Below are 12,609 nucleotides of genomic sequence, written 5' to 3' on the forward strand. Positions count from 1 at the left end.
CCGATCAGCAGGAGGTTTTAGGGGGTGGGGCTGAGGCGGCCGTAGGTGGATGCTCAAGATGATGGCACTTCCAGTTTTACTTCTGGAAGCACTGCATTGCCGCAGCTGCTTTAACACTCAAACCTGGGGTTCTTTACATGAGTTTCAGGCTGGTTTTGTTTCTTCCCAGCCAGGTCTCTAGACAAACTCTATAACTTTGCTGACTGCTCTGGCCTCCACCTCATCTTTGCATTGAATGCTCTGCGTCGGAACCCCAACAATTCTTGGAACACCTCCAACGCCCTCAGCCTGCTCAAGTACAGTGCTAGCAAGAAATACAACATCTCCTGGGAGCTGGGCAATGGTGAGTGGGGCTGAAGTGGAGAAAGGAGGGAGGGAGGAGAAGGAAAAGGTTTTTTTTTAACTTCTTTTTACTTCCTAAGTTGGGAGCAACTCACAGCCCTTGATAGCAAAAGTGGCACAGTGCTGTGGGGGGCTCCTCAGCAACTAACACAGGGACCCACCAGCAAGTGGCGTCATGGGCCTCAAAAAGATTACTCTTCTGAGGATCATGGGAAGGAAGAAACATATATATGGGATAGAAGGCTGGCGAGTCCCCAGACAAAAAAAGGGACCAGTAGAGCTCCATCTCCAAGCTGGTGAAGATGACCCACAACGGACACACTTTTCAGAAAAAATGAGAGCCGAACTACTCGTTTCAGCAGTCATGGATCCATCCTGTGGCCACAACGCATAGTTAAATTGTGGAACTCCCTGCCCCAGGATGTGGTGATGGCTGCCAGCTTGGAGGGCTTTAAGAGGGGAGTGGACATATTCATGGAGGAGAGGGGTATTCATGGCTGTTAGTTAGAATGGATATTAGTCATGCTGCATACCTATTCTCTCTAGTATCAGAGGAGCATGCCTATTATTTTGGGTGCGGTGGAACACAGGCAGGATGGTGCTGCTGCAGTCGACTTGTTAGTGGCTTCCTAGAGGCACCTGGTTGGCCACTGTGTGAACAGACTGCTGGACTTGATGGGCCTTGGTCTGATCCAGCAGGGCCTTTCTTATGTTCTTATGTCACTAACACCGTTTTAGAGAAGAATTTTGGCCATTTAAAAATGTTGTGAGATTGGGGTTGTGGTGTATCAGGACCAGGGGATCTTCTCTCCCCCCTCCCTTTTTCCAGTGCTGAAACAGCCCCTCATGTCTCAGTCAGGATTGGGCCCTCGTGGCATTTTTAAATGGCCAAATTCTTCTCTAAAAGGGCATTGGTGGCTACTGTAACATCTCGTTTAGCTCTGAGACAGTTACTAAATACATGTGTCTGTTTGTTTGCAGAGCCAAATAATTATCGAGCCTTGACAGGGCGAGCTGTGAATGGCACCCAGTTGGGCAAGGATTACATACAGCTGAAGAGTCTGCTGCAGCTGATCCGCACTTACTCTCGAGCCAGCCTATACGGACCAAACATTGGGAGGCCTAGGAAGAATGTTGTGTCCCTCTTGGATGGGTGAGTGATGTGGTTCATGGCATACAATGCTGGGAGTCAGGAAATCTCTTACTCTACTGGGGCTAATGCCTAGCTAGCCCTCCGGATGCTCCTGGGTCTTTAATTGTTGCATGGCAGTGAAAGGCTCTGTATGGCTACTCCACTAATGATGTTGTAGGAATAGGAAATGCCCTGTTTGTCATACACTTAATAAAGACAGAAGCTATTTTGGCATCAGTGGTTCAAATAGGGTTGCCAGGTCTCTCTTTGCCACTGGCGGGAGGTTTTTGGGGTGGAGCCTGAGGACGGTGGGGTTTGGGGAGGGACTTCAATGCCATAGAGTCCAATTGCCAAAGCGGCTATTTTCTCCAGGTGAACTGATCTCTGTCGGCTGGAGATCAGTTGTAATAGCAGGAGATCTCAGCTAGTACCTGGAGGTTGGCAACCCTAGGTTCAAATCATATAGGCTACTCTCTTATCCAGCCTGTGTTCTGCCACTGGAAAGACCAAGAGTATTCTGGCACTGCAAGTTAAGAATCTTAAAGTTGCCAGGTCCATTGCAGCAGTGTTCCTATGTCTCTCTGTCACTGGATGACCCTGTTGCATTTCTCCTGGTTTAATTTCCCCCTATGCTATTTTCTGCCAAAAGTTCAAAATATTTGGTGGAAACATAGTTTTTAGGAACAACTAGTAATTATTTTTTCCAAACACCCAACTTGGGAGCCTTTGTTCTGATTAACAATTCCTATATTCCCTTTCTGTTTGAATGGGGAAAAGCCATGAGCAGCAATGAGGAGAGAGGACGGTGCACACGCAGGCCATGCATCTCACCATGTTTTTACACAACCAGGGCGGAAGGCAAATATAAAATAGAAAGACCAAGTGCAAAAATGTAAGGGGTGTCATAGGTGTAATTCCAAGGCAGCAGAAGCAGCACCTCAGAGACATTCAGGGATAATAAATGGGTCTAAATAATTGACTATGAGCCAGCTATGCAGTGCTTTGACACGTATGGCCTGTGCCATTTTATGCTGTATCCACAAAAGCATTGGCTCCCAGGCTCGGAAACAAATCATGCGACTCTACCAGGAACTGGTAAGTCCATACCTTCTGGGAACCAGAGTCCAGGAAGGATGTTAATAAATTGGAAAGGTCTCAGAGACAAACTGCAAAGATGGCAAAGGGAGTAAAAGGCATTCTCAATAGGAAAGACTAGAAGAATTGAGAGCCTTAATGCACCAACAATTTACAGCAGAGTATCATCGTGCTCGGTGAGTGTGTTTTGGATGCGTATTCTTCATTTCCGATCGCACCAGCTCCTCCTGGGACACGAGTCTCATGCAGCCCCGGGGCGAGAGAAAGGTCTTTTGGGGGAGGGGACTTAGCGAGTCCCCAGTGCGTCTGCTGAGTTCCCAGGTGAGGCTGCCCGCCGCGCCCCTGTGTGTTCTCCCGTCCAGCTCCAGGCACGCACGTGGCCGGGTGAGCGCCATTCCCGCAGCTGCTGCTGCTGCGTCCGCAGGGCTCTACCCGGCTGGCAGTGGGGCAGCCGTGGAGCCCCTGCCCCGAGGCAGAGTGCCCCGGCCGGCCCAGCCCAACCACCCAGCTGCCGAGGCGCGTGGAGCGGCGTGGCGGGGAGCGGGATGAGCGGTGGGCAGCGGCTGGCCCTGCGCAGCCCGGGGCCCTGGGGCTTCCGCCTGGTGGGCAGCAAGGACTTTGAGCAGCCCCTCACGGTCTCCAGTGTAAGCAGCGGGGAGACCCCCGCCCTGCCCCGAAGCCCCGCATGGGCATGCAGCCTCGCACCCCCCTCCGCTCTGCCGCCTTGCTGCTGGGGGGACCCCCCCCCCCAGCAGAGGCTGCAAGAGACCTCCCCAGTTGCAAATGCCAGGCTTCGGCTTTGGGGGGGAAGTGTCTCCAGGGATCCTTTTTCCTGTTTTGAAACGACATAAGGAAATACATCGTGGTATAGGCGTTTTGGGAAAAAACAGATGTCTGGCGCTTCCAAAGCATTTCCAAGCCGAAACGGGAGGTCTGAGGTGTGATCTAACCGGGATAACACATTTTTAAAAATGTAGTATATACTGAGTGCGTTAGGCCCCTGAGTTTGTTTAGCCTAGAGAAGAGATGGGTGGGGATGTGTTGTGGTTAAAAATGTTAAACGTTTTTGCATTCTGTTCCTGTCCATGTTTACTTGGAAGTAATCCTCACTGAGTTCAATGGGACTGACTTCCAAGTAAGTGTGTTCTAGGACTGGATCTCTGAACAGATAAGAACAGCTACTCCTAACATCAGTAGAGGTAGGACAAGAAGCCAAGGCTGAGTAAACTGTGCTCTAAAGTGATTTAGAAATCATAATTCAAACCTAGGTAACCCTAATTCTGTAACAGCAAAATCTAATTATGTGACATTATCATTATCATTTTTGTGCATATTTTTGCAATATTTCCCCCGTCAGTTTTCATTTTCTTCAAATACCTTAAGGGTTGTGTTATGTATGCAGCGGAAAGCAGCATCTATACTGAGCTTAGAGTTTCTCCAGGCTCCTGAGCTTGTGTGTTCGTATTGGCTGTAAGACTGTAACTGTCCAATCACAGACTCGAGTGCTTGTGTGTTCTCATTGGCTTCAACGGCTGTAGCCGCCCAATAGAGTACTAAGGGGGGGGTGGCCTGAGGGGCTGAGCGAACATATAAGCACGATGCGCACTGAGTTAGCTAGCTGTAATCACGATAAAGCAATGTTGTATTGTCTCTGCCTTGTGTATCGCCCACGCTACGTAACAGGTTGTCGTGTGCAAGAAGGCCAAGATTTTTACTGTGCTGTTCTAGATTTAATGTGCTAACATTACAGTTGAACTAAAGTTGGTTGAACATTATGGAATTGAAAGAACAGATTGACATAGAACCAGTTATTTAGTGGGGGGGCACTCTCTCCCTGGAGGTTTCCAAGCACAGACTGGACGGCCATTTGTTGGGGATGCTTTAGCTTTGGATTTCCTGCACTGAGCAAGGGGTCAGACTAGATGGCGTATAAGACCTCTTCCAACACTAGGAATCTCTGAGATGGTGTGGGGAGAGGGAGTGAAATATTCTGGGCATTGAAACCTCTGGCATCTTACTCAGCTACTCTCCTGGTTTCTAAAATATCACTAGTCACTGCTCAGACATCTTCAAAAAATCTACATAGCAATAAGGGTTAGAAAAGATCCTTTTTAAAAAGCCAACATTTTGAGAAAGTTGAATTCTGCAGCTTTTGTTCACACCTATGGAATTGTGGCACATACTCCTGCTGAGGAGCAGTAGTTATCAACTTTAAGGAAGCAGATTGAGGAGGACAGACTGCCTGGGGAAGTTGGAAAATATACTTCTTCAGATGGGTAGCCATATTAGTCTGCAGCAGAAAATTCTTCAGAGATTGTTCTTCAGAGATTGTTCAAATAATGTACTGGCACCTATTAGGGCTGCTTTAGGTATACACTATAATAGGGATATGGCCATGGGAAGGACCACTTGATCCTACAGTGGGACTTAGACAGTCTTGATTTGCCAAGTCAGGGTTAAGCCTGCATGCCACTGCCCAGAACTGACAAAAGGAGGATAACTAAAGATGTATCTGCATTTCCTCCTTCATCCTTTGATCATAGCATGAGATGTTCTATTCCCTACAAAAAACTTTTGGAGGTACATTAGACATTTAGTCTGAGCAACCAAAGAATTTCAGCTTGCTGCTGTTCATACTGCTTAATATACTGACCTTGTGATCCTACCTTTGTTCTGCCTTGACCTGCTTCCTGTTTTGCATTTTGACTTCAACCTCCCTTCCTGTCCTGCTTTTTAATATTATCTATCTGCTGTGTTTTGAAAAAAAAAGTTCAGGTATATATATATTTTAAAAATAAAGTGGTCCCTTGTACCTGCCTGCTCAGGATTATGAATTTTCAGTCTTCTGAACTGGCTACTAAAATACAATATGACTGGTGGACTTGATAGAAGTATTTTTCTGTCTGAGGTAGCACAGATGCCTGGGGGAATATGGTGTCTCTTGTTCTTTCTTAGTACTGCCTGTGCTGGTTGCCTTCAGAGTGGAGAGTTGAACCAGAGATCTGTATATGTACAGGTGCAAGAGAATTTCTACAGATGGGACAACCAGCCCCATTTGATGAAGTGTTAATTAGGCTGTTCAGGCAGCCAGAGCTGCTGGGAACAGCTTGTATTTGTTCCTTACTATGTAGGGTCAGAGTCGTGGTATTCTTTAAAGTTCCCAGAGGATCAATGGCAGTGTTAGCAGTATGTCTGAAGACATTACCCTAGATCCAACTTCTGATGGGAACTCAGCTATGGAAGATCATGCGGGATTAAGATTGGGGGACAGCAAAATCACACAGAGGTCTGACATCTTCACATAGCACTTTGAGAACACAGACGGAAGAATGTTGAGTTACTAGATGTTGACGTAAGCAAAACTCTTAACATAATTCCACAGCACCAGCTCCAGTTTTATGGAGGTTGTGAAGGTCTTTTGCTCCAGTACCCTTGTCAGCTCTTCCTTCTTTTGCTAGGAGCACAAGGCTCATATTTGTTCCATGCTTGTTTGTCATTGTCAACATCCAGGTGGGGCCTGGAGTTCTCCTGGAATTAATAGTGATATCCAAACTACAGAGATCAGTTCCCCTGGAGAAAATGGCAGCTTCTATGAAACACTATAGATTCTAGGTGAAATCCCTCCTCAGATTCTCTTCTCTACAGGTATTATCCCAAAGCTCCCTAGAGCAATGGGCATTTCACCTGATGCTGCTTTCATCTTCCTTGCTTGATAAGCTGTTCCTGTCTATATTCTTTCTACATCCAAGAGCCTTGTCCTCTTTTCCATCTGGCTACCTGCCCATCATCACTGATTCTTCCCCTCTGCAGCCAAGTGGAATATGACACTTAAGAGCAATTTCCTTTCCCCTCACTATCTTCCTAAACAATGAATAATGGGTGGGGCACATACACATATCACTTCCACAAATGTCAGCTATACATTGATTCCACTATCAGAGTTGTTGCAAGGAGGGAATAATAGAAAGAGCTTCTGCAGCTAGGAAATCAAGGTGAGGGTATATAAGCATTGGGACTGAGTAGGGAAGGATGGTTGCTGAGCTACAGCTTATGTTTGTATGAATATGCCATCAAGTCACAACTGACTTATGGTGACCCCAGCAAGGGGCTTTCAAGGCAAGTGAGAAGCAGAGGTGGCTTGTCATTGCCTTCCTCTGCGGAGTCTTCCTTAGTGGTCCCCCATCCAAGTACCAACCCTGCTTAGCTTCCCAGATCTGATAAGATTAGGCTATACCCTACCACTCCACATCCATGTATTCTCATGTACAACAGGCTATAAGCCACAAACCACCAGACAGAAAACACTAGCTCAAACAGGTATGGACTGGGAAGGGAAAAGGGCCCTACCCTGGTTCTGTCCCCCCAAAAGAGGGAGAGGAAGAAGCAACCTGCCTGCCCAGTTGACCAGGTGCCTTTTTGCAGGAAAGGTGCGGGACCAGGCACTGCCTCCCCTGGGCTCAGGGTTGCCAACCACCAGGCACTAGCTGGAGATCTCCTGCTAATTCAACTGATCTCTCGCCGATAGATATCAGTTCACCTGGAGAAAAATGGCCGCTTTGGCAATTGAACTCTATGGCATTGAAGTCCCTCCCCTCCCTAAACCCCGCCCTCCTCAGGCTCCGCCCCAAAAACCTCCCGCCGGTGGCGAAGAGGGGCCTGGTAACCCTACCTGGGCTGCATGGGGCTGGGGTGAGTCAGAGCCCTTCTTCCACTGGGTTAACCAAGCCCATGTTTGGGGGGGGGGTTCATTAGCCTACGGGGAGAAGTCCTGATGGCCATAATGGCCAACCCACCCCTGAACTAAAATTGATGCCCTTTTTTCATTTGCAGTCTGAGGGAGCAGGGAAAGAAAGAAGAAGGAGGATAGAAATGGAGGGGAGAGAAAGAGGGGTAGATTAAGAAGGGGTGGGGGAAAGAGAAAATGGACATTGTCTGAGAAGGGCTGGGGGTAAGAGAGGGGCACATTGACTTACAAGGGGCGAGAGGAAAAAGGAGTGGGTAAGAAAGGATTGCTAGAGAAGGGGTGGGGGAGAAAGAAGGGAAAAGTGATTTAGAAGGGGTGAGGGAAGATTAATAGACAAGGGGTGGGGGCATAAAGAGACAGGGAACCATGACAGAGAAAGGAGGGAGAGGGAGAAGGAAGCAAAGGTGGGGGAATACCCTCTCTGTGCAAGTTTCCTGCAGGTCCCTACTTGTAAATAAATAAAAATAACTTTCTCAGGCCCTCTCTCAAAACTGGCTTAGACAAGTGGCTTTTTCTGCCAGAAAAGTACATATTTGTACCTATTCATCATGCGTGGATTTGAACAAAGGCTTTGTCTATACATTTCATATGCTGATTTTGTGAAGAATAGGTTTTTATACCCTGCTTTCTTCTACTTTTAGAGTGACTCAAAGCAGCATATAATCACATTCCTTTCCTCTCCTTGCAATAGGCACCTTGTGAGATAGGTGAAGCCAAGAGAGTTCTGAGAGAAAGGGTACTGGACTAAGGTCACCCAGCAGGCTTCATGTGGGGGAGTGGGTCCACCGCCCTTAACCACTGCATCATGCTGGCTCTTGTGCATAAATGGACTGGCTGGCAAATGATTTATGTAGGAGGGCTAAAAGGAGATTTGTGATATCACAAAGCCATAGTCAGTCAGCACTGTGAACAACCAACTTTTACTGCTAACCAGCAGAATTATTTTCCTGGAACTCAGCTGTGGAGAGAGTTAAGTTGGTGGGCCAAAAATTTGGTGAGTGAGCTTCCAATCTGCAGCAACAACTCTTTTTACATCCATCAATATACACATCTCCCTGTACATACCCAGTGCACTTTTTGAAGAATAGAAAGATGTATGGCATCCTCTTAATGTGATCAAATTTTCATCCTATCTGGTATTTCTTTTCTCTGTTGTACTCTTCAGATCCATTGGAAGATTTACAGTGCAATCCTAAGCAGAGTTATACCCTTCGAAACCCACTGAAATCAGTGGGCTTAGAAGGATGTAACGCTGTTTAGGATTGCACTGATAGCACCTGAATAAAAATTTAAACCAGGTTTTATGAGAAATTTTAAACATGCACAGACCCCATAGCTTTGGGGAGGAAACATAGGGAGACATTGCCCCCATAAATCCCCCCCTTTTGAAATAAGATATGTTCCAGATTTTCTTGCTCAGTTTCTAGATTTTTCTTTTTAAAGATTAGCAGAAAATTGATATTTCTTTACTAGTTAAAAGTTGTTTTATAAAAAAATGTATCAAAATATTATTTTGCCTTATTTGAGAAAAGGTCTTTAATAAGGTTTTGGCTGAACTTGCACTTTAAGCAAAATAGTATAAAAACCTGACTCAAAGTAGTTAGCTTGTCACACAATCTGCTGATGTCCTAACTATGAGCCTGACCATATAACTGCAAAACTCTTTGATGTACCTGTGCCAAACATTCAGCCTCCCTAGCAACGGAAGCCGGAGTAATAAAAACACTTTCAAAGTGTGAAACTGAGATGAAGTATGTTACCAGGCTTTCTTATGCGGTAGATGTTTGATCATATAAAAAAGATTAACATATAGAAAAATAGTTTTTCATAAGAGAAAAAAATGTGTAGTTCTGAAATAAGTGGATCGTCTTTGTGGCTGTTACTTTGTGATGGCATTATGTTGCTCTCAGCACTTTCTTTGATTTAACCCTCCTCTTTTAGGGCCATTTTAAATGTATATAAATTGCAGTTTTTTTTATCATCTCTGCACAGTATAAATTTTAGATTCACATAATCCTTTTAAATGCTCTAGTGTGAATATGCATCATGGAGGTACCCTGTTGCCCTTGTCTACATTTATCATGGAACAGATCATTCTGGGCATCATATGTCTCGACAGTCTTTATCTATACCAATAATTATATCCATAACCTTGGTCCTATTTGCTTCACAGGGGAAGTAATATTTCACAGTTTCTTTCAACAAACAGATGTGGGCTTGGAGAATTGGGAAGCTAAATTTTTTTTTCCGAGTATCATTATCCCAAAGCCCCCCATTGCACCGGCGTTCAGAGTGCTGCAGCACCTTGAAACTTGTTTTTGTTTTATGCGTGGTAGCCTATTACAATAATTCCTTGTTACCTACACATGAGAGCCAGTGTGGTGTAGTGGTTAAGAGTGGTAGACTCTAATCTGGAGAGCTGGGTTTGGTTCCCCACTTGTCCACATGAGCGGCGAACTCTAATCTGGTGAACCAGGTTGGTTTCCCCACTCCTACACATGAAGCCAGCTGGGTGACCTTGGGCTAGTCAGAGCTCTCTCAGCCCCACCACCCTCACAAGGTGTCTGTTGTGGGGAGAGGAAGGGATGGAGATTGTAAGCAAGTTTGATTCTCCTTAAAAAGGTGGAGAAAGTCGGCATATAAAAACTAACTCTTCTACTTCCTCTACTTTTTCTACTTCTTCTACTACTGCTACTGCTGCTGCTACTACTACTACATCATTGATAGCTGGGCAGCCTGAAAACAGAAGTGACCATATAAAAGAATGAAAACTGTGATTCCTGTTTTATTTAGGAAATTCTAAGTTAAGAGCCATTTAATAAATCACAGGAAGCCGGTAAATATCTGTATATTGTGTGTACCCACAACATAATATGCAAGAGCCATACTTGTCTTCTTTGACCACATGGCCATACCAGAGGGAGTTGTTATTGGCCTCATGTCGCCATGGCTCATTCACACATTACATTAATATTCCACCTTTCCAAAAGTTAAAGGTAGCATATAACTATCAAACATTTAAAGCACACAATGCATAAAATCCAAAAGCAATAAACCACAAAATCACAAATTACTAATCGAGTCCACAAAGCTACAATAGCAGAAGCCAGGTGGAATAGTACAGTCTTACGTGTCCTGTGAATTATCTGCAAGGTAGGGACTTTATGTATTTCTTCTAATAGATTGTTCCTCGAAGTGGGAATCACAACAGAAGAGGCAAAAGCCCTCACAGTTGCTGTATAGACCAGACAAGTAGAGTGTACCAGCAGGAAGGATTTTTGGGATTTCTGAGTCATTTGTGTGGGCTCCTCTGGAAAGAAACAGTCTTCCATGTATTTTGGTCCCTGGCTGGGAAGAGCTTTATAGGTAAGAACTAGCTTCTTGAATTGAGCCTAGAAACAAAAAGGAAGCCAGTGGTTTCAGCATCAGCTGAGTGTGTGAGCAAAGCCCAATGCCAGCCAACAGGAGGGTGGCAGCATTCTGCACCAGTTGCTGCTTCCACATTGCATTCAAGAGCAGCCAGGGCAATAATTCAGTCTGGAAAATAGGGTTGCACGAGTCAGTATGATCAGATCTAATGAGTCTAAAAAGGGAGAGAGTGTACAGTATACATGCAGAGGGGGTGGGGAAATACTGATTTCACATTTCTCTTGTCTGATGCATACACCACATTTTGTAGACTTATGTGCTCTTTATAGTAGATATATGACAAACAGGGAGGGGAAACAGATGTGAGTTGGGGCAGAAAGGCACACATCAAAGAATAACCATCAAATCTCATGGGGTCCTAGAAATTATCTCTGAGCCCTTCTTGAAGAAAGAAGAAGTCTCAGAAGAATGGAAAAGGGCAAATATAATGTCTGTATTTAAGAAGCAAGAAAGTAGATCTTGAGGAGTTATAGACCTATTAGTTTGACTTTTATACCCTGGAAGTTATTAGAATGGGTTATAAATCAATCTGTTTTAAGCACCAGTGGGGAAATAGAGTAATAGCTAGTAGCTGGCATAGATTTATGAAGAGGACAACAAGGGAAATCAGGCTTTTTGGCAGGGAAGTGTTCTAGTAGATCAGGGCAGGAGGATGGGTATTATGCACCTCAACTCCAGCAAAATATTTGATACCCATTTAACATGTGCAAACTAAACATACAACTAGAAGGCATTACCCTCAGATGGGAAACAGGTTGTCTAATAACTGAATATTTAGAGTAGATTAATTATCTCAGCTTGGTGGGTTAGTCGGAAGCACGGTCTATATTTAGCTATCCTGTTTTTACAAGCTTCCCCTTCAGGAAACCCCCCCTCCTCTATTACAGAATCTTTTAGTCTTTGTAAAAGAAACACTAGCAGGTTCCCCACAGATCTTGAGGATCACCAGGTGGGGTAGAGATTGTGAGGAAGGTACATGACATGTTTCTCGCAGCATATTTGCATTTAGGGAAAATGTAATTTAAGAAGCAGCTCTTATGTTATATTATGTCTCTGTCTGATGTAGTGTTCTGTATAATTTAAAAGCTTGCCTACTTTCATTCTGAGAAAAGATGGTTCACAAAGATATATCTATTTAGTTGGATTCAAACTAAATTTGTAGATTAAATAAAACGGAGAAGAGTTATAGGACAAATAGAAGAATAGAAGTAGAATTTTTAAAAGAAAAAGAGTTGGTTTTTATACCTTGATTTTCTCTAAGTTAAGGAGTCTCAAACTGGCTTACAATCACCTTCTCTCCCCGCAACAGGCACTTTATGAGGTATTTGAGGCTAAGAGAATTTGGAGAGAACTGTGACTGGCCCAGCGTCACCCAGCAGGCTTCATATGGAGGAGTAGGGAATTGAACCCAGTTCTCCAGATTAGAGTTTGCTGCTCTTCACCACTATACCATGCTTTCACTCAGTTATGATAAACTGATAAACAAATAGAATTTAGCAAAAATGAAACATAAAAACAATTGTTAGAAAAGAGAACCTTCGTGATAAATGGGAGGAATCACTCATTCAGCAGCAGTGATGCTTCTTTAAAAACATCATACACTAAACATAATTTAGCTGTGTGACACAATTGCAAAGATGGGAAATGCCTGTCTGGGTTGCAGTAACACAGTCAGAATATCCAAAAGACTGAGAACAACTGAACCATGCTTCTTGGTATTGGTTTAGCCTCTGCTAGAATATTATGTTTTGTGTGTCATCAGATGTAGAGGAGTTTAACTGATCATCTGGGGAAAATTCAAAGGGCAGTTAAAGTGAATTGATATTCAAGGGAATATCTGAAAGAACTGAATATTTAACCTAAAGAA

At 44.5% G+C, this 12,609-nt stretch overlaps 1 protein-coding gene across 1 annotated transcript in view; it reads left to right on the forward strand.

Annotated features, from left to right (window-relative positions):
* The window catches only part of HPSE2 (heparanase 2 (inactive)), a 146,351-nt gene that overhangs the window by 102,821 nt on the left and 30,921 nt on the right, over nt 1–12,609 (forward strand). The window contains exons 4-5 of the mRNA XM_056849898.1: nt 170–343; nt 1,324–1,495. Of these exons, the coding sequence (XP_056705876.1) occupies nt 170–343; nt 1,324–1,495 (346 nt within the window). The remainder of the gene's footprint in view (nt 1–169; nt 344–1,323; nt 1,496–12,609) is intronic.

The sequence above is a fragment of the Euleptes europaea genome, chromosome 5 (assembly GCF_029931775.1).
Source record: "Euleptes europaea isolate rEulEur1 chromosome 5, rEulEur1.hap1, whole genome shotgun sequence".
Classification (NCBI taxonomy): domain Eukaryota; kingdom Metazoa; phylum Chordata; class Lepidosauria; order Squamata; family Sphaerodactylidae; genus Euleptes; species Euleptes europaea.